At 44.8% G+C, this 27,392-nt stretch overlaps 1 protein-coding gene across 2 annotated transcripts in view; it reads left to right on the plus strand.

The window, feature by feature from the left end:
• The window catches only part of cfap299 (cilia and flagella associated protein 299), a 123,766-nt gene that overhangs the window by 88,025 nt on the left and 8,349 nt on the right, over window positions 1-27,392 (plus strand). The window contains exon 4 of one of the 2 annotated variants that reach the window (XM_079516628.1): window positions 8,192-8,334. The exons of the other annotated variant lie outside the window; for it this stretch is intronic. Coding sequence (XP_079372754.1) covers window positions 8,192-8,334 — 143 coding nt within the window. The remainder of the gene's footprint in view (window positions 1-8,191; window positions 8,335-27,392) is intronic. 2 annotated transcript variants of the gene reach the window in all.

Consider the following 27,392-nt stretch of genomic DNA (forward strand, 5'->3'; position numbering starts at 1 on the left):
AACACAAAGGAGGACATTGTCAGTCCACCTGTAGGACATTGTGGGGACAACACAAAGGAGCAGCAACAGTACGTGTCAGTCGGCCGTCAGCTTGTGTTGTAAATCCCCCCCTCTTTCTCTCTCTCAGCCACGGGGCTTTGAAGGATTAGCCCAGGGTTGGTCCAATAAGTCACATCTGTGAAGCTTTTACTCATTGTCAGGGGTTGCGTGTGTGCGTGCGTATGTGTGCGTGTGCGCGTGGGCGTGCATGTACTGGCAAGGACCCTAATGTCCCCACGCAAGTACTGTTGTAGAATTTCAGAAAATAGACTTTTGAGGGGGGAAATATCGGGTTGTTTTTTTGTAAAAATAAATGAGTTGGGTTTAGAGGTTAGATTCAGGTTGCGGTCGGGATTAGAAATGTAAGGGTGTAAGTGTTAAATAGCTCGCTGCAATGCACTGTGGGCTTGTAGAGTTAAATAGCTCGCTGCAATGTGCTGTGGGCTTGTAGAGTTAAATAGCTCGCTGCAATGTGCTGTGGGCTTGTAGAGTTAAATAGCTCGCTGCAATGCACTGTGGGCTTGTAGAGTTAAATAGCTCGCTGCAATGTGCTGTGGGCTTGTAGAGTTAAATAGCTCGCTGCAATGCGCTGTGGGCTTGTAGAGTTAAATAGCTCGCTGCAATGTGCTGTGGGCTTGTAGAGTTAAATAGCTCGCTGCACTGCGCTGTGGGCTTGTAGAGTTAAATAGCTCGCTGCAATGCGCTGTGGGCTTGTAGAGTTAAATAGCTCGCTGCAATGCGCTGTGGGCTTGTAGAGTTAAATAGCTCGCTGCAATGCGCTGTGGGCTTGTAGAGTTAAATAGCTCGCTGCAATGCGCTGTGGGCTTGTAGAGTTAAATAGCTCGCTGCAATGCGCTGTGGGCTTGTAGAATTAAATAGCTCGCTGCAATGCGCTGTGGGCTTGTAGAGCTGCTTTTGTTTTTAGGGTTAGGGTTACAAATGTTCCCCAAAAAATAATAATACCATTTTCCAACATGTTTTGATTGATTGATTGATTGATTGAACACTTTATTAACACTTGTCCAACGGACAAGTAACATTTTAATACACTTGCCCGGAAAGATTTATTACTTACCAAAAGGACAAGCCTTAATGTCAAGCCCTGTGTACAGTAAGGGGGGGGGGGGGGGACTTTGACTTTTTACTGGGGCCAGTTTCGAATAGCAGCGACCTGTAAGGGCTCTTTGAGAGCGGTTTTGAAGGAGAGTAGGGATTCACATTCCTTTACGACTGGTGGTAGGGCGTTCCGCATATTCGTCGCATAGGAGCAAAATCAATTTAACCCCTTGTTTGATCCAAATCTGGGTTGAGCGTGATTTGTGGAGCTCCCTCTGGTGTTGTGATTGTGGACGGCGTTGACGTGGAGGAAGCAGTTAGACAGGTACATGGGTGTCTTTGTGGTGCAGCGTATCTCGTAGACCAGGCCCGTTGCAAGTTGCAACGGGCTAAGCCATCTAGCGGCTAAGCCATCCCAACCCATTTGTTTTATAGAGGGATAGTGATAGTAGGCTGACAAGGAAATGGGGAGAGATGGGGGGGGGGGGTGACATGCAGTAAAGGCCGTCGGGATTGGGAGTCGAACCCGCGGGCGGCACACTGCCAGACTGGATTATCAGCCAAGGTGCCTGGACCGCTGAGCCACGGCTCAGGCCCGAAGTGTTCTTGTTGACCAGTAACGAGATCCTGGACACAAATCTTGTTTTTCGGTTGACTTGGTTGGTTGCCAAAATGGTTGCCATTTTTATCACTGGAAAGATTTGCCTCTAAAATGGAACGCCGGTAGGTATCTTATGATAACCGTGTCACCCACTTTGATGAGGTTTCAATTTGGGGGGCATACGTTCAACAGACCGACATACGTGGCCGGTGAAGACTCACCCGTGGCTTCCGGTTCCGGTTAGGTAACCTTTTCCTTTTTAAGGTCAACAGTGTTTTCTCCCGGCAGTCTGTAATTACAGCTGTGTGTGTGTGTGTGTGTGTGTGTGTGTGTGTGTGTGTGTGTGTGTGTGTGTGTGTGTGTGTGTGTGTGTGTGTGTGTGTGTGTGTGTGTGTGTGTGTGTGTGTGTGTGTGTGTGTGTGTGTGTGTGTGTGTGTGCTCAAACACTTTGAGGAGGACCTGAGTGTCGAGTGTCACAAAGAACCTCAGTCCCGTCACCTGTGACCTGGGCTCTGTACAGTACAATTCAGTGTTAAACCACTTTCCCATAACACTTCTTTGTACGACTAATTGCAGCTCATGATGTGTTGTGAGCTTGTATATCTGCCATTTCTTTGATATATTTTTGATGACAAAATATGTCTCCACCTAATGTGTCACATACCTCTGAAAAATCAGACCCATCTGAACTGAGGGGTACTGTACTGTACTGTACTGTACTGTACTGTACTGTACTGTACTGTACTGTACTGTACTGTACTGTACTGTACTGTACTGTACTGTACTGTACTGTACAAGCCCCCTTCACTCTGGAGTCCCAAGTTGGTGTTGGCTAGACCACACACACAACTCAGAACGTTGTGAGCACAATGCAAAAATTGGCCTTAAGGTTGTGCCATGCTCTGCTTCTCAGCGAATATAACCAGAAGACATTTGCTGTAACATCAAAGGTAGGCTTGGTGATCCATTATCGCTAATTACCACAAGCAATACGAGTCTCCCGCAGTCTTCCGCGGGAAGGCGATCTCAGCAGCGATCTGCTCGACTCCCACTGGTTGCCGCACTCTCTCTCTCTCTTTTCTGGCTCCACCCGATGATGTCTTTTCAAGCTATAGGCTGCGGGAGAGCACAGAAGCCACAAGACAGGGTAGCCGGCCCCTGCACCACCCCCCCCCCCCCTGCACCCCCCCCCCCCCCCCCCCGACCAGCTGTGAACCTGATCGCATCTGTTTTAAACGTTTAGGAGAGAGGAGCCCTTCTCTCTTTTTCCCTTTGAGCTCTGGAGCAATAGTTATCTCACCGCTTTCAGTTAGTGGGGGGATCTGCAGCTGGCCCGCGTCCTCACTATTACAGAGCCCTACAATCCGTGCCAGATTTCTGGGTCCCATCCCGGTTTCAGACGGTCCTATATATGCATTATTTACCTTTTTTGTTACAATGAACAATCAAACAAATATACAATGTAAAATGTCACGCAAATTTTACGGAACCACGGCGCTAGCCGCTCCTATGCACAGCTTTGCGTGTATGTCTGTCCGTATGAGCACGGAATGTCTGTCCGTATGAGCACGGAATGTCTGTCCGTATGAGCACGGAATGTCTGTCCGTATGAGCACGGAATGTCTGTCCGTATGAGCACGGAATGTCTGTCCGTATGAGCACGGAATGTCTGTCCGTATGAGCACGGAATGTCTGTCCGTATGAGCACGGAATGTCTGTCCGTATGAGCACGGAATGTCTGTCCGTATGAGCACGGAATGTCTGTCCGTATGAGCACGGAATGTCTGTCCGTATGAGCACGGAATGTCTGTCCGTATGAGCACGGAATGTCTGTCCGTATGAGCACGGAATGTCTGTCCGTATGAGCACGGAATGTCTGTCCGTATGAGCACGGAATGTCTGTCCGTATGAGCACGGAATGTCTGTCCGTATGAGCACGGAATGTCTGTCCGTATGAGCACGGAATGTCTGTCCGTATGAGCACGGAATGTCTGTCCGTATGAGCACGGAATGTCTGTCCGTATGAGCACGGAATGTCTGTCCGTATGAGCACGGAATGTCTGTCCGTATGAGCACGGAATGTCTGTCCGTATGAGCACGGAATGTCTGTCCGTATGAGCACGGAATGTCTGTCCGTATGAGCACGGAATGTCTGTCTGTATGAGCACGGAATGTCTGTCCGTATCGATTTTACGTCATGATGATGTACGCTGATAAGAGCGCCCCTCACTTCACACGGGTGTGATTTTTGAGGGGCGCCAGCCCCTCCAACATACAGCTATAGCGATACTTGTCCTAACGCAAACATTAAATGCCATTGACAATGAATGGAGTATTTACGTCATATGTGTCTGAGCAAATCGGCTATTTTGCTAACAACACAAACATTAAATGCCATTGACAATGAATGGAGAATTTACGTCATGATGATGTACGATGATAAGAGATAGCAAATCGGCTATTTTCTTCCTACACAAAGATTAAATTCCCATTGACAATGAATATGTGTTGTACGATGATAAGAGCGCCCTTCAATTCACACGGGTGTGATTTTTTTCATTATTGAGTGGTGTAAACCACTCCTACGAGTTAGTTTACGTGTCTGTCTGTCTGTGCGTACCAAAATGAGCATGGTTGCTACGGTCACCCAGTTCACCCGGGTGTGATTTCATTACGTCAGACATTACGTCAGATCAGAGCTGATCAGGCTATATAATACCTTACACCACTCAGTTCACACGGGTGTGATTTTTTTTTAAAAATACCGATACCAATTTCTGCCTGCATCCCTTTAGTTTACGCCAATACCGTAGTAGTAAGGCCCGCTGCTGCGACAGAGGATTCATTCACACCCTAAGTAAACAAGACACGTCCCGCACAGGCGCACACCTTTTCTTTGTGCCTCCTTTCCTGAGACAAAGCAGGGCACGATCAAGGCCGCTGTGATCTTCGTGACGGCAGCCAAAACAAGCTTTTCACACCTGAGTGTGTGTGTGTACTGTAGTCTGTTAGCGGCGCGTCTCCTTCTCCTGTCCATTGTTGTCGGCTGTTATTTATGTCACAGAGGGTGCCGCTATCTACACCACCCAATCGAACATGAAACGATCATTTCAACGTTTCTCTGTCACCTGGGGCCCTAGAGGGGACGGCGTGGGCTTTCATCCGTTTGGTCTGAGTCCAGTGACAAGCCTATCTGTCATGCTTTGATTCCCTCTGCTGCGGGCGGTGCTGGAAGAACAACTCACATTTCTTTACTTAACCACTTAAAAACCCCGGCATTCGATCGACAAGCTCACAACGAGTCAGATCTGGGATGCACTGTGAGCTTGTCGATCTGCTTTTTTTCCTGCGAAGGCTTTCCCCACAATAACGGAAAATATGAAATAAACTGGCATAGAGCCCTGAGGTACTCCTGTACATGGTCAAGTAAAAGTAAACAGCCAACATTGCCAAAATATATACAAGAAAAAAGATTGAGCAGATCTACAAGCTCACAACGTGTCGCATCGCATGCAACACAATGCGTCGCGAGGTGTTGCATTGTGAGCTTGTAGATCAGCTATTATCAAATGGCCGAAATGTATATAGTGATACATAGCTGAAGTGGTTAATGTGGTTAATAAGTTTTGTAATATTATTGAAAATCTATAGTAACTAAAGCTGTACAAAATTTGCCTCTGAAATGTTTTGGAGTAGAAGTAAAAGTACAGAAAATTTAAATTTAAAGTGTAAATACCTCAACATTTTACTTAAGTAGGCCTACAGTACTAAGGAGTAAAAAGTACAATTATTTGCCTTTGTTCTGCAGTGGAGTATCCTAGAAGTATAAAAAGTATAAAAGTATAAAAAGTGCCTCATATTGTACTCAAGTACAGTAAACAAAATGTTCTTCTAGGTACTTTGTGCCACTGGCTGTGGGGTAGTGCGGTTTAAGTTTACACTTGAGGAGTTGATTCAGGGAGACAGTTCAGTGCTAACAACAAGACCAGGCTGTTGTTTGCACCGAAGCGTGCCAAGCACAGACATCATCAAACGCCTGGGATCCTTTTAAAGCACAGATCACAAATCAGTGTTTAGACTGAAGGTCAAAGCCGTCGAAAATGTGGGATTCCCCTTCCCCCGATTTCCATTCTTATTCTCGTTTGCTCCCGGAAAAATATTTTGGAAATGGGAAGTGTTAAGTTCCCTTTGTACCTCTTCACGAAGATCGTACAAGGCAAGCTATTGTGCTTTTCAACTCGGCTCAAACTTTATTTATAAAGCACATTTGAAATGGCTGTGATCGACCCAAAGTGCTGTACAGGTCGATATACATCAAACAAGAAATGTCCAAAAACATATTTTTAAGTACAGTACAAAAGAAGGGCTAAAACTTTGATGCACACTATAAAAGGCCAGGGATTCACACTCAACTAGAAATAAAGGTACATCTGGAGGTGGGTTGCCAATTAATTTCATCCAATCCAGAGAGAGTACCTATCAGTTTATCAGCGTAAATGTTATAGTGTTACGGTTACAGTCATTTCTTTATATGCCAATACTTCCCATTTAACCCTGCAAGACCCGTATGTATTTCTACTTGCAAAAAATAGATTTAAACCTAACTACTACTTGTACTACTAGGACTTTGTAAAGGAAATTATGTAAAAAATACATTTAAAAAAAGCAAATTGTATGCACATTTATACCCTGTATAATCTCCTGATTAGCTATGCGATAGGGCATAGCAGTGGGCGTGTTTTTTTTTTTTGTTCCACTGAAAAATCTCCCATTCATTTTTTCCCATAGAGATTTACAAAAAGCCAAAAACATTTATATCAATTATTTTAAGCCTAAAATCAAGCCATCCAGGATCCTGGTGAATCATGACCATAAATAAAACCTTTGATTCTGTGAAGAAATATATTTGAATAATTAATTAGATGATATACTGTACTACTGTACATTATTAAATGTAGTATATCATTTAGTATATATCTTTGTTTAGTGTTTTTTCTTTCTTCACAGAATCAAAGGTTCTATGGTCATGATTCACCAGGATCCTGGATGGCTTGATTGTAGGCTTAAAATAATTCAGTTTTCTAAAGAGAGGGAGACTGTGACCAGATTTGACTGATTCTGACTGCCATCGTGCAAATTCCAGCTTTTCACCAGAAATAAATGTCAGAGCATGTAAATATGAAATAAATGCTTAAACATGTAGCATAGGTGTAATGTTAGAGACCACAGAAGTGAACCTTTCAAGCCTGTTTTTTCAACTCGCTGTTTTCTGCAAGACATTACTCTATAAGCCATATCTCAAACTGGTGGGTCAAACTGAACAACCAATATGTCAATTTGAAGCTATGATTCTCTGCTTTCATATGACGTGAAAAAACGAAAATTCAAAAACAATCCAATGGCAGTCCCTCAGTCAAATTTGGTCACATAGTGTTACAGTATGTTAAATCAAAGTAGTAAAATATGGCACAAATTTTCATTACACTCTGCCACCGTAATGTGGACTTGAAATCATCCATTAAATTACATGAATCCCTGATTTCTTTCAAAACTGTCTTCTATGTGTATTTGTTGATGACGTGTATTAATGTGTTAATATTCAATGCTATAGTATAGGTCCACAATATAAACAAGTCCCCAGTTGTGTGTGTGTGTGTGTGTGTGCGTGTGCGTGTGCGTGTGCGCGTGTGCGTGCAAATACTTTAAGCCTAATGTCTTACTGTACCTCTGTGCTGTTTACACTAAGACCAGTATTCAATCAATCGATCAATCCTGAGCCCAAACAGTTTGAGAATCGCTGCTTTAGAGTCCATGACTCAGACAAGCTCCTTTCTCCTCTCATGGCAAAGCTGGACGTTAACCTCCGCCACACTTCGACCTTGGTCTGTAGGCAGTCTTAGAACGGAAGTGTGACGCTAGTTAAGTCGCAGGGTCCGGCCCTCAAGTCCCACACACTTTGTCTGAGCAGGATATTCCGTCCACAGCCCACCTCTCGTCTGAACGGGCCCCTCACAGGCTGACATGCAAGCTGGGGTGCTCTTTGTTATTTCTTCTGGATTTGACCCCCAGTTCTATAGCGTTAAAGTCAAATTCATGGTACGGCGAAGAAGTGTGGCATGACAATTTCTGTCGCCAAAACGAAAACTACTTATGGATTTACGAATGTTAATTCATGAACAGAAACCAAAATGGACCTATGAGGGTCCGTAACGGTGAGCGTTTATAACCTTGAGAGTCTTGAGAGAGACAAATGGACCCGCAGGGGTCACGCTCAAGGTTAAAAGAACACTCGACTTTTACAGTGTCCTCCCTCTGGGTTTCAAGGTGGGTGTATGTGTAACAGATACCCTCATCTAAGTCCAGTATCTCCCCATTAGAAGCAACTGATATGCCCCCCCCCCCTCCCCCCTGGCTTCAACTCCCGACTGCTTGACCTCTATGATTATTTACGCAGTGATTCCACCTTTTTTTTCCTCCTTTTTCTTTTCTTTACAGTCAATTATTTTCATAAGGGACCGAAATGCTCTGGGACAGGAAATATCTGGCTATATAGACTACGCCCACAGACTGCAAAGCGAAGAGTTCGAGGCGTATTTCAGCGGAAAGAAGAGGCTCATGCCAAGGCACACTGATTTAAGGTGAGTCTAGACTTTTATTCTAACGCATGGGTCTACAACAGGGGGTCCGGGACCCCTAGGGGGGTCCTCGGAAATTATTACAGCCACCAAATGTTTGTGTGGTAGGATTATTATTATTTTTTTAACTTAAACCCCTATTCGCAGATCTATCAGCTCACATTGCATTGCGCGAGCTTGTAGATCGGCTATTTTTGGCACAGAGATTTGGTGTAGTTAGAGGGGAAAAAAGAACAGACCAAGTACTAAAGGTAAGTTCACTAACTCACTGTTGAGTGTTTTAAGTGGTTAAATGTCTGAAAATACACATTAGCATGACTCCAACATAGTATTAGAAAAGATAATGCCTAAACAAACAAACCAAAAACATTAATTTACAAAACACTGATAGTATAGAGCGTCGCAGTCCCGCCCCCTACCCTGGACCAGGAAATGATTCTCCGTTCATTTTCCTCATAGACATTTCAGAAAGTATTTATTTAAAGACGGTTACGCCGCGGACAAAGCCAACTCGAGTCGTGACAAATCATGACAACAAACACAATTTTTTGGGCCGAACAAATAATTAGAAAGAAGAAAAAAACGGCAGGTTACAACACTTTTGTTGTTGTTTTTCTTCTTTGTAATTATTTGTTTGGTCCAAAATATTGTTTGTGTTGTCATGAGTTGTCACGACTCGAGTTGGCTTTGTCCGCGGCGTAACCGTCTTTAAATAAATACTTTAAGAAATGTCTATGAGGAAAATGAACGGAGAATCATTTCCTGGTCCATGGTAAGGGCGGGACTGCGACGCTCTATATCTGCCAAACAAGTCTGTCTATCTATGAAATCTAAAGTTTAATCTGCAATTCAAATGTGTAGTGAAAAAAGACCCCCGTTCTACGGCGTGAGTCGAGGAGGCCTCGTCCAGAGGATGATTTGACCGTATTTGAAGGGCGAGGAAATCGTATTACACGGGATTCAAATATTCCTGTTGACGTGCCAGACCAAGAGGCATGGAACGGGCCTGTAGGTCTACACTAGAGGACCGCCGTGGTTAGCCCGCTGTCCCGGTGGTTCTCAGTTTCATGTTTCAAGGACCCCAAAATGTATTATGTATTTGGCCACAGGCCACCATTTTGAGAATACTTTGTGCCAGTGAGAATCACAATCAGTTTTATTTGTCACATCACAGTCTTACAGGTGTAGCAGTGGAGCCAATTCTTCTTCTTTTTCTTGTGCGCCGTTGATGGTACAAAGTAGACCTTTTGTGTATCGTTGGTGCATTAACCATTAGGCTACTTAAAAGTGCACTCTAGCTGTGCTCATCAAGGTCACAGAGAGACAGAAAGATTTCTATATAGTGTCTGAAAAAGTAAAGACACATCAGAGACTCAGAGCTCTCCAGGACAGACAATGACAGCGCTGGCCCTGCGCTTCAGACCAACGGACTGATATGGATTCGCTCCATATAGATAGATTCGCTCCTGGTCGTATCTGCTTTTATCCATGTTCATTTGCTGTTCATATTCATATCACGTGGTCCCATTTCGTAATCATTAAATATTCCATTTCTTAAGGTCCGATTGACTTTGTCTACAGCCTTTTTATTGGACTTTAGATAATTTGAACATCAGTACAAACGCATCATTGTCGATCATTTTGTAGTATTCCGCGAGAGACGTGAGAACAGAGGTCGAGTGACTTCAACGGAAAAGAGATCAAACAGGTTAAATAGGCAAATATAAAGATATACAGGTACAGTATATAGTATATACTGTACTGTATACACTACAGTACATACAGATAGATCTGCTATTTTTGAGTCTCCTCCCACCGAGTGGTTAAGAAACTGTTGGATGACCAAAAGCACTAGCTGGGGTTCCTGTGTTGCATTACATTGAAATCGGTGACTATGAACACGGTTTCGACGGAAGCAACAGCTGTACCTATTTGAAACAGTCTCGCACAGGGTCCTGCAAGCTGCGGGCCCTGGAGCTTAAACTCTAAGTTCACTAAGTTCCATTGTTAATCCGGGCCTGCCGAGAAGCTCCAGTGCAAGCCAGATGTTTGTTAGTGTCGGGCTACCCACCTGCTCTGCTGTGCCACCTTATGTACCGGTTTATGCGTAGAGCATCTGAGTCAGTAAATTACATCGTCGCTGTCGTAACGGGCCCTAGTTGTAGGGCCAGAAAGTATGTCAGAAACTGAACAATGTGGGCTATTTGCATTTCCCTTTTCTTTTCCTTTCTGTTATTGTATTGCTTTGTAATTGTGAAATGGATCTCCCTGGGTCTGAAACAAAGATTGAATTGACATTGCCATGGCTGCCACAGTGGAGTGAACTGAGGGCATGGCCCTGCAGCTGAACTGTTGAACCTTCTTGGTTGTGAAGCCATGATGTTGAAGCTGTGAAGTCCCAAGCCGCGGCGCTGCGTGGGATTACATCATCTGTGACATGTTCATAATGGTCCATCAGCGGAGCTGTGTACACACCGAGCTGGCAGCAAACCCCTGGGACACTACCAGCGCTCCAAGAAGTACTCTGATTTATTTACGCAAGTAGCAGTGTCAGGAACTATGTTACATGATAAAGTCCTGTGTTAATACTTTTACTTGAGAAAGGCTGTGTGGAGTGAAAGCAATAGGAGTAATAGGAATGAGAGTTTCAATTGGTGTTTTTTTGTTACTGACACTGCGCAAAAAACAAGGATTACGGGCAGATATACTACATGTAGAGGCCATGTAAATCCAGTAAATTTACGGGTGATTACGGTTGTTTACCAGCCTGTAATCAGCAAATCTACCGGTATGTAGAGGTCCGAATTGTACCAACTTAAATATGCAAGGCCCCCTGCTGTGGCTGCTTCCTAGTCCATGAATCACTGCAGCGATGTGCGGTGGGTAATGGGAAAGCTATTGGTACCAGGAGTATCTATACTTTGACTCAAGTACTCGGGTATCGGCATCAAAATATACTTATAGTACAAATATAGCATCAAATGAAAAGCTGGCCTATTTCACTTTTTTTCTTTTTTCAGTAGATCGGCTAAAATACGGTAAAGGCTAAAATACTGTGGTGTAAAAAGAATCTAAATGTTCAAAGTAACTATAGTAGCTGAAGCTGGTGCAGAAGCAAAAAAGTACACGAGTCAAAGTACACAAATACAGTACTTGTATTTAGTTACTTTCCACCACTGGAATGAACCCATGGCCACATTCCACATACTCTCGTACAGCAAACAAATCCCCTTTATTTCGAGTATGTGCTAGAAATCCCACAGTGACAAACACACCTGGCCAGGGGAGAGAATCGCATGAAGCCGGATTTATGCTCTGTCGCATGATGGTGTTGCACACTGAAAACAGCAGATCTACAAGCGCACGCCGCGTCGCAAATGGGATGTGTCGCAAGCTTGTAGGGCTGCTATTATTGGTGCACTACACCACCGCTCGACTTTTACGCGCCTGTGTTTAGTGTTTACGCTACCGAACAGAACAGGCAACCTGTGTAACCTCGCTGTTAGCGTAGTGCCGAATTTTACAGCTATGCAGTACGCACAAACACGCTTATCAAACACTCTGATATGTTTTTCTTCTTCGTGTGTGTGTGTGTGTGTGTGTGTGTGTGTGTGTGTGTGTGTGTGTGTGTGTGTGTGTGTGTGTGTGTGTGTGTGTGTGTGTGTGTGTGTGTGTGTGTGTGTGTGTGTGTGTGTGTGTGTGTGTGTGCTGATTCACATCTATCCATGATGTGAAATATCATATGTTCAGAGCAGCGGTTCTCAACGCGTGGGCCCAAACCAAATGGACCCGTAAGGCTTCCATTTATTGTTAAAACAACACTGATACTCCTGCCCCCAGTATGTTATGTTACATAATGTTAGTGACATCAACCTGGCTGTTGAGTACCAGCGTGCATATTTGTCATCTTCTTAAAATTGTGGCCTAGAACGGTAGTGAATAACAAAGACTCTGGTGACCTGTAATGTACAATCATGACAAGACTGTGGTGTACTCATTTTGTCTTTTTTTGTTGTTGTTTTTTTTGTTTGTTTTTCGTCTGTGCATTGTAATAGTCCGTATTGTGGTACTTGTTTGGTTGTTTTCCTATGTTGTGTTGAAAAAAGAAAAGTGTGGTTCTATATACATTGAATTGCGATTGAACAGTTGTGAAATTTCAGAGCCTCAATAGAAATACATTAAAAAAAAATTGTGGCCTAAGTAATTTTTTGAGGAAAATGATATTGCGCTCCTCATGACACTGGTCACCTCTGGTAAAATGACCCAATTAAAAATGCTGTTCCTTTTTTCCTTTTAGTATGATGGCCTATCTAAGAGTGTGACTTAGGCCTTTTTTGCCTAAGGGGCTTTTCAAACGGGAAGCGAGCACACAGTGTTGCCTGGATCAACGAGAGGTCTGCTACATGATTTCTAAAAAGGGGTGCGACAGCGCACGCTTAAAAAAAAGCTAAACAGAATCCAGGTCTGGTGAGTCGCGGGCGTGTGTACGAAACGCGCGCAACAAATTCACGGGACGCGCTCACGTAAATACGTAAATACGTAAATACGCAGGTCTCATTGAAAATGAACTATAGGCGCGTTATATCGCTTCACGTTTGAAGCGCCCTTAAGTCACATTGGTCTTGTCACTCAAATGGTTTTTGGGGGTCCCGAGATGAGTAGCTCAATGGGCCGGATGGTAACCGCAAGGTTGCCAGTTCAAACTCGGGCTCCCCCAGAGTCATTGTCGAAGTGTCCTTGAGCAAGACACTGAACCCCTAATTGCTCCTGATGTGCTGGTTGGTGCCTTGCATGGTTTCTTCCGCCATCGGTGTATGAATGTGTGTGAGCGCCTTGGATAAATGCACCATTTACCATTTATTTACCAATGTGCAACATTGTTTTGTCACTCAACAGTAAACAAACCAACATACAGTATACATGTATGCAGGGTATCTGTACATTTCTAAAGTTACAATTGGCAAACATTGTGAACATAGAAAATCTACAAGGTCACGACGCCTTGCAAGCTTGTAGTTATAGCTATAGTTGTTTCACAATATTTATCTGTGGAACCGAGTCAAACTAAATGTAATGCCTACAATTTATTGATACCAGTGCTTGTCAGGGTGGGGGGGGTCCCCATTTCAAATATGATTATTTTGGGGGGTCGCCTGAAAAGTTTGGGAGCTCTAGCCCTTGATCTATTCTTTGCCTCTTTACATAAATGCTAGTTATACATCATGTTATCCATTTTAGTTATGTTTTCCAGCTCAGTGGCCTTGTGGTTAGAGTGTCCGCCCTGGGATTGAGAGGTCGGGGTTCCTAGAAATGACCGGTTCCTAGAAATTCTCACCAGCTCTCATACAAACGGTAGGGGCGATACCAAAGACAATAAAAATGGGACCCAATGCATTCCTGCTTGGCACTTCGCATCAAGGGCTGGATTGTCCATGTGTCATGCAGTAGCCTATGCGGGTTTTGGGTCTGTAGGTGGCAAGTCTAAAAATGGGCTTGGGATTGGTTGTCAGTAGGGTAGGGAGCGCTCTGCTGTGTTCATTTTGAACGCAAACAAGTACATAACTCTAACTCTAACCTCAGTCTTAACCAGCCATGTAATTCCCCTAACCTCATATCAGTTTTAACCAGCCACGTATCAGTTTTAACCAGCAATGTATTTGTTTTTTGGCCAAAAAAAGTAGTTTGTGGTTGTTGGAAAAATAGTGGCAGCAGCAGGATTCGAACTCGGGAGGTGTGGGTTGAAAGTCGAATGACTAGTGAGGTGGTTGCCAGAATGGGTTTTCTGTCTGTATTAGAGCAGGCGCGTGCGGGCACCCATTACTAGCTACTACTAGTAGGGCGGGGTGTAGTATTAGCCGGCGCTGGACTCATCCCCTACAGCAAGGGTTCTCAACGTTTTTGGCCGGGGACCCCCGGAAATGCTTTGGCAATGTCTCGGGACCCCCGCCCCGCCCCCTCCCGACCCCCAATATAAATTGACTGCTACAATAACCTTAACCCATTTTGGGCGGGAACCCCTTTTGGTGTTTTAAGCATTATGTTATAATTTAGCTATTGAAAAATAGCAGATCTACAAGCTCATAGCGCGCCACCGAGTGGCGCGTTACGAGCTTGTAGGTCTGCTATTTTTGAAAAATCGTGAAAAAAAAATAATTTGAGGACCCCCCAAACTAATTTGGCGACCCCCCGAGGGGTCGCGACCCACGGGTTGAGAACCCCTGCCCTACAGAAACAATATACGCATACAGTACAGTGTCATGTCCAGGGGATGTACAGTATTTGTACATCACAAGCTGCCTCACGCTACAGAAACAGGAGATTCTAGGCTTCTGCCTTATGGGCCACATCGCTCGGGAAAGGCTTACTTGCTTTACTCCTATGTTTTCCAGATGTACAGTATGTTGCTTACTTGTTCACATATGCTATGCAGTTTATTTAGAGAGATGGAAGCTGTTTGCTCGACCACAGAAGTTTGTCATTTAGTTAGTTGTTTAGACAGATGCTAGGTTTGATCTCTACCTGCTATCATTTAGTTGGTTGTTTAGAACAGATGCTATGGTTTGATGTCTACCTGCTATTCATTTGTAGCTCTGGACTATATTTCCTTGCTCTCTATTCGCTTGGCTGCTTACCGTGTTTTTGGTCGACCAGAGAAGTGCTTTTTCATAGTCAATGACCACCACATTAATGTGTTGGGCCCCCTTCTCAAAATATGTTATGCCAGAGACCCCCATACATAGTCTGAAAACCCACCTCTTCAGACTCCACCATGGCCCGTAGCACTTGCCCTAGCCTAGCCCCTTAGATAGCACATTATGTAGACTTAGATAGTATTTTAAACAGACTTATAGCTTGTTACGTAGACAGCTCTAGAATTGCACTTTATGTAGTCATAGCACTTTATAGTACACATGTATATTACTAGAATTTCGCGGGCCTTCGGCCCGCTCATCCCAGAGTTGCGTTGGCCCGCGTTGCGATACAGAAGTCCACAGATACAGAAGTGCACAGTGACACGCGTTGTATGCAGCTGTTTTGTGTTGCAGCGCGCGTGTAGTGTTGTTATCCATATATGCGCCTCGGTTCGTCCCGTTTGTTCCACGCCAGGTGTCGACGCAGTCGTTGGCGCAAATTTCTTATTATTTTAACTGTGTATTTAATTGCGGCTAGTAGCACACATTTTTTTTTAGGAGCACGATGAAAAGTTATGAAATAATGTGTTTGAGGGCCCTCCTATATACAGCTTTAGTCCCCACACGTCTCAATATTTGCCATTGACAAAGAACAGAGAAATTAGGTCGAAATGCCGCTAAATATGACGTAAATTAAAATGTATTATATATATATGTTTTTTTAATTGAATGTAAATACTTTACTTATAAAAAAACCTGGCAACCCGCACCCCGCGGTCATTTTCCGCTAACCGGAGCGGTGCTCCCTAGCCTGCTGGAGGGGTTCACATCATCCCATGCAGCCTCGAGAGGAAAAAGAAGGCAAATAAATGCAGCCTTGAGGCTACCTCCCAATGTGGTGTTGTGGAGCTTGATCACCTCCTCGTCCTCCTTTTCTCCCCAAATTGGCAATGCCACATTTTTTTTTAGGAGCACGATGAAAAGTTATGAAATAATGTGTTTGAGGGCCCTCCTATATACAGCTTTAGTCCCCACACGTCTCAATATTGGCCATTGACAAAGAACAGAGAAATTTGGTCGAAATGCCGCTAAATATGACGTAAATTAAAATGTATTATATATATATGTTTTTTTAATTGAATGTAAATACTTTACTTATAAAAAAACCTGGCAACCCGCACCCCGCGGTCATTTTCCGCTAACCGGAGCGGTGCTCCCTAGCCTGCTGGAGGGGTTCACATCATCCCATGCAGCCTCGAGAGGAAAAAGAAGGCAAATAAATGCAGCCTTGAGGCTACCTACCAATGTGGTGTTGTGGAGCTTGATCACCTCCTCGTCCTCCTTTTCTCCCCAAATTGGCAATGCCAATAAATGCAAAAGTTGCCTAGTGTGAATACTTCCACAGCCTAAGTAGTAAAGGAGAAACTATCAGTCTGCTCCGAAATCGGTCAATGTTTGTCAACTCAGCACGTGTTGACAACGCATATTAGTAAACAGAAGCCGTATGTGTGTCACACCAAAAGTGGTGACCTATAGAATCCTGTACATAGAAGCATCACGCAATCGTCTCCCTCCCTGTGTGGGTCACGTGGTGGGCTCTGAGCAAATGGGAGAGAGAATGTAGTGTTGCCAGGTCCGCGTATTGTAAGCGAGTGGTAGTGTGTGTAAGTAGCGTGTTGAATGGCATTTTTTCGGTGCTTGTTTTCATAGACGTGGCAACAAATTAGGCGGGGGTGTCGGTGCTTGTGGCGTGTTTGTGTTTATTATTGATATTGATATTGTTTGCGAGTGTGGACGGGAGCCGGCTTTAGTGTCAGTGCGATGACAATTGTTACGCGGCTGGTGTCGAGTGTGGCCGTGCGGCGCGACATGAGGAGATAGCCGTGGATCGACGCGGAGGGTAAGGCTGTGTCGTGTTAGTGTGTTGTTGCAGTGTGTGTTGCAGCGTGTTGCAGCGTGTCAGTGACGTAGTAGCTGGTGCCTTTTGTTCCTGTGCGTGCTTTTGGGCACATGTTTTCAATTGTAATATAGGATATAGTATAGTATGTATAGTTTACATAGATACTCCACTGTTACGTTCTTAGTCTACGCATGATTCATGATAACTACTTTTTATATATGTGATGTATGCCATGCTTTTTGTTATTGCTTAATGTAAGTCGCTCTGGATTAAGAGCGTCTGCTAAATGCCTAAATTGTAAATTGTATACAAGAATTGTGTGTACTCAAAATGTTTCAAATTCTTGTGTACACTCTTAGACTTACCCCACTTTGAGAACCACTGTCTTACTGTATCATCATTTCCAACATATACCTTCTTAATCAAGGGCAGATACCTTGTATTATTCTCCATATTTCAATATACAGTGGTGAGCACTTGAAAGTGTCACTGGTGGTGCCTCCCCGGTACCACGTCTTTTATTCCATGCTGTCTATAGTTGAAATATGGAGAATAATTATATGTCAGCGAACAGCATACAGAACGTGACGCCAATCGCAAAATCAGATCCTGATCAGCTTCCTGTTTATTTTCTTCACGGAAATGGCTGCATCTTGGGTGTTTTTTTCCCCCCGTTGTTTTCAGACGACGATAACTCTAGAATGCAAGCTCCACATGGAATAATTCATATTTTTGAGTGGTGTAAACCACTCCTACAACTGGCTTTGTTAGTCTGTCTGTCTGTCTGTCTGTCTGTGCTCAAAAAATGAGCACGGTTGCTATGGTCACCCAGTTCACACGGGTGTGATTTCATTACGTCAGACATTACGTCAGACCACAGCTGATCAGTCTATATAAGACCTCACACCACTCAGTTCACACGCGTGTGATTTTTTTTCCCTATGAACACAGGGCGTGTCCGTGTCAATGGTAGACCAGGGGAGCGATTTGAAATAATAATAATGCTAAGATATAACGAAAAAGCCTGGCAAAAGCTAAGCGAAAAATAAATCTGGCATTCAAAGATTGCGCATTGTGACGCTTTCATATTGTCGATCTGCAAGTTTCGCTTTTTGGGGGGGGAATGTTTTTAAAGTGAAAGTGGTCTGTGGGTTTCATACTTATTTAACCACTGAAAAGTATTAACTTGTGAACTTGTGACTAAAATAAAAACGACATTGAACAGAGTTTCCTGAAAAATAATCATTTTGGAACATACAGGGTTTTTCTGCCACTCATCGATGATATCGGAACAGTTGGACCCGGCTCTCTTCCCCTGCCTTAATCCCCCCCAACCCCACCCCACCCCCCTTGTCTTTCTGCCTCTCTGTCGGGAACAATAACAGCCCAGTGTGGTTGCCACTAAGAGAGAGCAGATGCCTGCATGCCGGGCTGGACGGCCGGAGCTGCTGCTGCTGCTGCCCACTCAGTGCAACGCAGAAACCTCCTCCCCACCCCACCCCACCGCAGGAGTCGGAATCCTGTCCCTCCTCCTCCCTCCTTCCCTCCCTCCATCCGTCCTCCCCCACAGCCACAAAGCACGCAGCCCAGGCAGGGACTATACGACTCCAGTGCCAGCCCTGCTGGCCTCCTCCTCCTACACCTCCGAACACGGGTGGATAGGTTCACGGAGCAAGACTGACTGACTGACTGACTGACTGACTGACTGACTGACTGACTGGTTGACCTAACAACTGACTAGGCAACCACAGCGCAAGCGTCCATCCATCCACTATAACATGGATAATGACATAACGTTTCATAATAATAGTTTTAATCTACAAAGTAACTTGCATCTATTTACTTTGAGTTCTCCTCTATTGGAGAAGTATAATGTATTAAAAAATAGACATACTGTAGGCTCCTAAATAAAAGTGCATACAAATTTTGCTTAAATACAGGACGTTACTTTCCACCACTGGTCATATATAGTCTAAAATAATCTGTGAATCTCATCCGGGTGTTCTTTCTTTCTTTCTTTCTTTCTTTCTTTCTTTCTTTCTTTCCCCCCATTTCACCCCTCTCACGCTTTTAAGCGCTTCCCAAATTTCTGCGTTTGCGTTCATTCTGTAGAAGCCACGGGGGACACCGCGAATTGAACACTGAGCTTGATTTATTTGACCAGGCACACCGGGAGAGTGGGCCATATAAACATCGTTTGTAAAGGCATACGCTGTAAGCCTCCACCCTCCTGGGAGACCTGCTTAAATAAATCAAGTGCAACACTTTTCTCAGAATGTCCCTCGTTGCTTCGCTAGAATGTGAACATTATCAGAGGTGGTCATAAGAAGGTGAAGTTATAGACCAGTGGACCAGTGAATAAATAATGGTACTTGATATGAAAAGGATTGGAACCCTTTTCATATCAAGGTCCATTATTTATTCAGTATTTGAGCCACGGAACCACCATTTGATGAGATTTAACCTCTCAGACCCAAAACTAAAGAATGTTTTGTTACTATTGGATAAGATGGGTTACCATAGGAGAGATAACAGGCAAACGTTGATCAAAGTAACAATTATTCTATTATTCTCTCCAATTATGCTAGACTTCTTGTAAATTAGGTCACAATTTAACTCTTGAGAGCGTAAAACCAAATGGACCTGTGAGGTGTGGACGGGTCCGTCGGGTTTCATTTCACACTCTCAAGAGTTAAAGATCTATAAGGGTTCATTTGGTTACCAACTCTCTCGATCATTTAGCTCAGGGGTTCTCAACCCGTGGGTCGCGACCCCTCGGGGGGTCGCCCAATTATTTTAGGGGGTCCCCAAATTATTAAAAAAAAAAAAAAAAAAAAGTATTCTTTTTAAAATTTATTTTCACGATTTTTCAAAAATAGCATACCTACAAGCTCGTAGCGCGCCACTCGGCGCGCTATGAGCTTGTAGATCTGCTATTTTTCAATAGCTAAATTATAACAATGCTTAAAACACCAAAAGGGGTTCCCGCCCAAAATGGTTTAAGGTTATTGTAGCAATCAATTTATATTGGGGGTCGGGAGGGGGCGGGGCGGGGGTCCCGAGACATTGCCAAAGCATTTCCGGGGGTCCCCGGCCAAAAACGTTGAGAACCCCTGATTTAGCTGAGTACCACATGGAACCCCCTCAAGGACCACTGCTATTTTCTCGGTTATGGCCCCACTCTTTATGACGTCACAGTGCTGCAGTAAGTGTATTTAATTTATTGATAATGCAAGTATTTCCCAAAACAGACAATGGAATTAATGCATGACAATCTACCTTATTGGATTCACCTCAAATTCACCAAATAATTTGGATCATAAACAACTATCTCTTTAATACAAAACAGTGTATATTTGTTGGATATCACTGAAAAGAAGCACAATAATGAACAAACGAATAAAGTACGCACGCACGCACGCACACGCGCACACACACACACACACACTATATTCCTCTTCGTCTGTTAATAGTAGCAAAACTACTGTTTTTACAGTGTGCCTCCCACACAAATACAGTAACACACACACACACACACACACAAACACGTGAGACCCTCCTCACCTAATTATCCCACAGTGTGTGTGTGTGTGTGTGTGTGTGTGTGTGTGTGTGTGTGTGTGTGTGTGTGTGTGTGTGTGTGTGTGTGTGTGTGTGTGTGTGTGTGTGTGTGTGTGTGTGTGTGTGTGTGTGTGTGTGTGTGTGTGTGTGTGTGTGTGTGTGTGTGGGGCTTCCTGCCACTCCACATGTGCCTCCAGCATCTCTGATGTCTATTTAATGTTCCCCAGCAAAGACCCCATCTGTTTATACACTCTGTCCTATACCCCCCCCCCACACACACTGTCTGTCTGTCTGTCTGTCTGTCTGGGGGTTTAGATAGGTTGGTGTACAGTAGGTAGTAGTATTTAATAGAGGGTATGCGCATGCATCAAGTGAATGGCGAATCGAGTGAGTTTAACATTGTTTAAAGTAATGTAATGCTATCAGATAGAACTTTTCTGTGTGGATGTATGAGCTGTCAAGGCCAGAAAGTAGTTTTTCTCGCATAACTTCCGGGGGTACCCTCTATTGGTTTGACTTCAGCCTCTTACAGTGTGTCATATCATGTTGATATAAAACATGTAGCCACTAGATCATACTCTACCTCAGTGTTTCCCAAAGGACCCCTAAATCAACATTTATTAGCCCGTGGACCCCCATTTGAAAAGATATGCCTGCAGGTATAAGAGAAGATTTTTATTTATGGTTCTAGCAGTGATTCTCAACCATTTTCATTTCAAGCACCCCCAGTTGGACCTGCATTAGGCTACGGACCCCCCATTTAATGGCATTTTTTATCTCTGGGACTCCAATTTATATTGTAAAATCAATGTTAATTTAACTCAGAGTGTACAAATGGAACCAAATGGACCTGTTAGGGTCCGTTTGATTCCGTTTGGACCCGTTAGGGTCCGTTTTGGTTCCATTTGTACACACTCTTAAGTTACAGACCCATAAGGGTCCATTTGGTTCCTAACTATCACTTTAGGTGGGGACCCCCTGGAACTTCCTCAAGGACCCCCGGGGGTCCCCAGACCCCACTTTGGGAACCACCGCTCTACCTGCAAACACACACAACTTATTTCAAGCCACTAGACTACATCAGGGATACTGTAGTCATGGCTTAACCCGAGGGACACGTTAGCAAAATGGCAAGGCGCCACCTAGTAGATGAAATTGCGGACGTAATGGTGACACTGCATTTTGACAAATCAAACACAGCACTAAATGATTGAGACGAGAAAAAACAAACAGATCAGTCCAAGAGAGACCCATTATATATATTTTGATTACAATACTTTTGAACGTTGTTTTTTTTGGTAACTTTTACTTCTTTCAGCACTGGTAGAAAAAAGAAACAAGTTGATGTGAGAGTGAGGCCAGCAGCATACGTCCGCCTCCATGCTCAGCCTCTGCAATGCACCTGTGAGCCCTGGCTCCATTCCTCCGCTGTGAAAATATTTGCATTGCTGTCGTACTTGATTAAGTTTTAATACAAAAGAGAAACTGTTCCTGGCTCCAAAGGTTGAATTAGTCGCCGTGCCTTGCACGCTTTGTTCCGTGCGTGCGCGGGGGCGGGGGCGGCCCCGGGATATTCTATCTTAGAATTACAACAGAGTTTGCCAGCTCCGATAAATATTTGCCAGAAAGGTGCTAGCTAGAACGAACACTCCTCCCGCGGCGTGCGTTGTCCAGCTCTGCGCCGGCCGCACACATGGAATGCACACGTTGGGTTAGCCTGCCTGCTGCGGCGTCCTCGGGGCACACATTCTAACTGTTTGTTCTGTGTTGACATGGTTTGAACCGTTCCGATATATATATCCACAGAACGCTGTCGGGTGGAAACCTTGTATGTCTAAAAGACGTTGCAGGAAATGGGGGAGAAAAATAACTAACCTGTGCTCCAATGGATCCATTGTAGTTATGATTTAGTCACAAGCTCTAGATTTGTTTATACTCTCCATTGGTTAAATATATATAAAACCCACAGACAGAATTAAGCACTTTCATTGACAATCCCCGCCTAAAAAAAAATAGAATAGCGAAAATAGCTGATATACAAGCTCATAATGTGTTGTGATGTGACACGTTGTGAGCCTGTAGATCTGCTATTATCAAATAGACAAAAGTCTTAATTTGGTTAATGTACATTTTGTAATAATCTAAATATTCAAAGTAACTTTCTTTTCCTTTGTTTATTGGACTGTCCACAGGAGCATTCGCTATCAGAGATTAGTACTACTATTATGCAGATACATAATAGGTTAGTCAACAACCTAACGTAACTTAACTAACTAGTAACTTGTAACTAAAGTTTAATTGTTTTATGTATTAGTTATTTATTAACTGAAGTGGAGTAAAAAAAGTACAATTATTTTCCTCTGCGACGTAGTGGAGTAAAAGTATGCAAGTAATTGTAACTCGACATTGCACTTACGTATAATACTTGGATGAATGTGTACTTATACTTCCATTCCACCACTGGTCAGCCATATTTAAGATGAACTACATTGATAACTGGGACGTCCCAGTGGTCCACATTTGAAACGCAAAGCAGGTTTGCACACGCAACCATTCCAAAGTGATTATCAATGAAAATAAATCTCCTTTATCGTTGTTCTCATTTTAAACTCTCATACTTTATACTTAGTAACCTAACACTTGACCGGTGTTGGCGAGCTTGTAGATCAGCTATTTTCAGCCAGTGTTGATAAAAATCTCCACCCACCTGCTCACGTCTAACGCCGCCACGCATCTGTGTCGCAGTGCGATCCGAGTGAGAGAGAGACACACAAAGCGTACATTTTGAACGAAGGCAGACAGCGATTTATCTTTGGCCGCTGGCCGTGTTCCATTCTGGGCACGTTGTAAGGGTGCTCGCGATGTGGACTATATTGAACTCACTGATGTATTTTTTCATTTTTCATTTTATTTTTGCTGGTGAAAACCGATTAAATAATCGGGATTATTTTGAGACGGATCTGATACCGATATGGCATTTTTATGTCCGATATCAGTGGTGAGCTGGCGGTAGGGCTGTCCAGGGCGCCGCCCCGGTAGTTCAGACACCGCACGCACCGTCGCACGCCCCCCCACATGCAATTCAAATGAGCTTTATGCACACAGCCCTACTAGTTAAAAAAATCCATAGCATACCACTGGCCGATATGGCCGATTCCGATTATGCTACAGATTGTGCATCCCTAATTTGACGTAACATTTTTAAGTCAAATCTTTGCTTACCAGGTCCTGGGTCGATGCCAAACTTTGCACACACACTCCCTGGATGCCAACGATGAACCTCTGCCCCACATTTTCCAGAGCAGCCTGTTATAGCGCCACCATGAGGCAGCTTTTCACATTCTTTACCTAAAACTGCACCAATCTGCGTGAAATGTTGCATGCACACTCCCTAGAGGCCAAGGACAAACCTTTGACCTGCATTTTCCGCATCTGCCTTTTATAGCGCCACCAGGAGGCCGACTTTTGTAAAACACATTTTTTTATATTACTCCTCCAGATTCGGTCCAAAAATCTCACAAATCGTTACACAGTATCTCTATGGTCATGTGCTCAAGCCGGATCTGTCCGATATTTCCTATTCCATCCTAATTGGCTATCACAGTTTGCAAGATTGCCCCGTTTTGAACAAAAGCCTCAAATCATGAACGCAGCATGCAATTTACGTGAAATCTTTCACACATTTTCTTACTAGGCTGAGGAATATATCCCACCCTTTTCACATTGGCCTGTTATAGCGCCACCAACAGATTGATTTTTGCAAAACACATTTTTGGAACAAAATGCCTCAAATCATCCAATTGCCATCAAAGGCGTATGAAGAAATGGCACCCTTTTCACATTGGCCTATTATAGCGCCACCAGGAGGCCACAACCTGACCTGCCCTGGTGGAGACCTGTGCCCCGAGGGGCACTTTTTCTAGTTCTAGAATATGAGTTAACCTGTTGGGGCCAGAATGGGGTGACCTCTAGGGACCTGTTGGGGCCAGAATGGGGTGACCTCTAGGGACCTGTTGGGGCCAGAATGGGGTGACCTCTAGGGACCTGTTGGGGCCAGAATGGGGTGACCTCTAGGGACCTGTTGGGGCCAGAATGGGGTGACCTCTAGGGACCTGTTGGGGCCAGAATGGGGTGACCTCTAGGGACCTGTTGGGGCCAGAATGGGGTGACCTCTAGGGACCTGTTGGGGCCAGAATGGGGTGACCTCTAGGGACCTGTTGGGGCCAGAATGGGGTGACCTCTAGGGACCTGTTGGGGCCAGAATGGGGTGACCTCTAGGGACCTGTTGGGGCCAGAATGGGGTGACCTCTAGGGACCTGTTGGGGCCAGAATGGGGTGACCTCTAGGGACCTGTTGGGGCCAGAATGGAGTGACCTCTAGGGACCTGTTGGGGCCAGAATGGGGTGACCTCTAGGGACCTGTTGGGGCCAGAATGGGGTGACCTCTAGGGACCTGTTGGGGCCAGAATGGGGTGACCTCTAGGGACCTGTTGGGGCCAGAATGGGGTGACCTACCTCTAGGGACCTGTTGGGGCCAGAATGGGGTGACCTCTAGGGACCTGTTGGGGCCAGAATGGGGTGACCTCTAGGGACCTGTTGGGGCCAGAATGGGGTGACCTCTAGGGACCTGTTGGGGCCAGAATGGGGTGACCTCTAGGGACCTGTTGGGGCCAGAATGGGGTGACCTCTAGGGACCTGTTGGGGCCAGAATGGGGTGACCTCTAGGGACCTGTTGGGGCCAGAATGGGGTGACCTCTAGGGACCTGTTGGGGCCAGAATGGGGTGACCAACTAGCCAACTAGCCAAGCTCACCGTTTTATTAGTCTCGTGAGTTGCACTCACGCGGAACAAAGTATAACACCCAGTTGTGTCACAGCATTATGTAATGCGATTGCGTGCGTGCGTGCGTGCGTGCGTGCGTGCGTGCGTGCGTGCGTGCGTGTGTGCGCAGCTCTCCACTCACGGACTTGACATCGAGCCACAACACCTCGCAACACATAAAACGCACTCTCGTTGCTCTGAGCGTGCAATCAGTGGCGGTTTTATAGGGCTGGCAGGCAGAGGTCGCGTAGATTTTTAACTTGAACCCCAGCGTCCCAATTCTGGGGGGGGGGACGCTTTGCGGGAAATGTAGCCGGTCTAGAAGCTCTATATAGTCTGTTGGCAAAATGTCTTGAGAACGGACCGTGGGATTTTCATGAATCTTCAAAGTGAATGAATCTTCAAAGTGATCACCAATTTGAAGACAATAATAAGGCGGTTGTTCAATTGTGGGGATGGTATTAGGATTGGTTTTCAAAGCAGTACAGGCGTAGGTTTGTTAATGCTGGTTTTATCTGCCGTTGAAACCCTGACGTTGAATTCAGATTTCCGCAGACATATCGGTAGGCAGAAAAATGGTTGTTTCATTGTTAAGAAAATATTTCTAAACACAGGATTACAATTAGAACATACCTTCTATTGTAATGAGACCAGTGATATTAGCCCGGAAAAGATTACAATACAACTACACCTTCTATCGTAATAGAACTATCTGTTCAGAGCAGTGGGGGGGGGAAATTACTCTGATGTTCTACTTGAGTCAAAGTAGTAATAACACAATATAGACTCTGTGAAACTCTGTTTCAAGTCAAAGTCCTGCATTCAACTACAACTACAAAAGTATTGGCATCAACATACACTTACAGATTCAAAGTAAGTGGCACATGTCAGAGGCAAGTAGTCTGTATATGGTCCTGGAAATACTGCAGTAAAGTAAAAGTACCGTATTTCTTGAGTAGATGTACTTAGTTGCTTACTTGCGTCACACAGCACTGGTTGACAGTCTATCAGCAGAGCGCAGCCGGTCAGCCGGTCGGTCGGTCTGACCTCCTGTGGGTCTTGTAACGAGACCGGTGCTATTAGGCCTGGAAAAGAAGTGGCTGCGGCGCGGCGAGGAGGTTGCAACGCAACTTACACGTTGGTCGGCATGGCAACGGAAGTAAAACAACGCCAGCGGTGAACGCGTAGGGAGGCAGGAACTAACAGGAGGATCAAGGCGGGGGGGCGGGTGTGGTGGGGGTGTGTGGGGGGGGGGGGTGGCTCTGTCATTGTTTCCAGCCCCGTTACACACCGTTTTACTGCATGGTCCATATGTCTGCTGGGTGTGGTGCCCCGTCCAGTTCTGAGGTACTTCTGCTTCGCAGTTTGGTATGCAATTACAGACACGCTGGAACCAAATGGACACTTACGGGTCAATGTTGGCTCCACGTGTACAGTCGCAGAGTTACGGGGGGGTTCTAGGAATGAATAAAGAGGTTTGGGTACATTTGTACTCCTTCAGAGTTACAGATCTATATCCATTTGGTTCCTAACTATCAGTCATTCTGCTGGGTACCCCCAGGGGGTACCCCCCCTGCTGGGTACCCCCTAACCTTGTGTCAGCAGGCTTTCCACCACGTATAGAACGCCTGAGCCGTGTCGTGTGATCCGGTTTGGAAAAAAATCTATATCATCTTCCGGTGGTGTGTTCAGGTTGGCGTCGCATTGTTTTTTTTTTTTGTTTCCACACTTAAGGCGAATCAATTTAGTTTAGTCTCGCTTTTCCTGTCACGAGAATAAAAGATGGCCATGCCAAACGATTATTATGCGAAAAGAAACGAAATGATTATACTAAACTAAACACAACTGGGAATCATTTTGGAGGTGCACGGCAGCGACGGTTCCGGTCTTGTGTTTCCGCCGGCTGCATGACAAAGTTTTTTCGGATCCAGGCCGCATCAGAAACCCGAAAATGGTATTGATCCCGGAATAGGTACCCCCTGGAACCCGCTCAAGGACCCCATGGGAATCCCTGGACCCCAGTTTGCGACCCCAGTGCGCCACAAGAACGAAATGAACTCTATGCCGTGTCGTGAAACTCCTTGAAAAGGTTCTGGATTTGTTTCCATACGATACAGTATATATGGCCGGGTTTCAGATAAGGCTCTC

The sequence above is a fragment of the Electrona antarctica genome, assembly GCF_951216825.1.
Source record: "Electrona antarctica genome assembly, chromosome: 12".
Taxonomy (NCBI): Eukaryota; Metazoa; Chordata; class Actinopteri; order Myctophiformes; family Myctophidae; genus Electrona; species Electrona antarctica.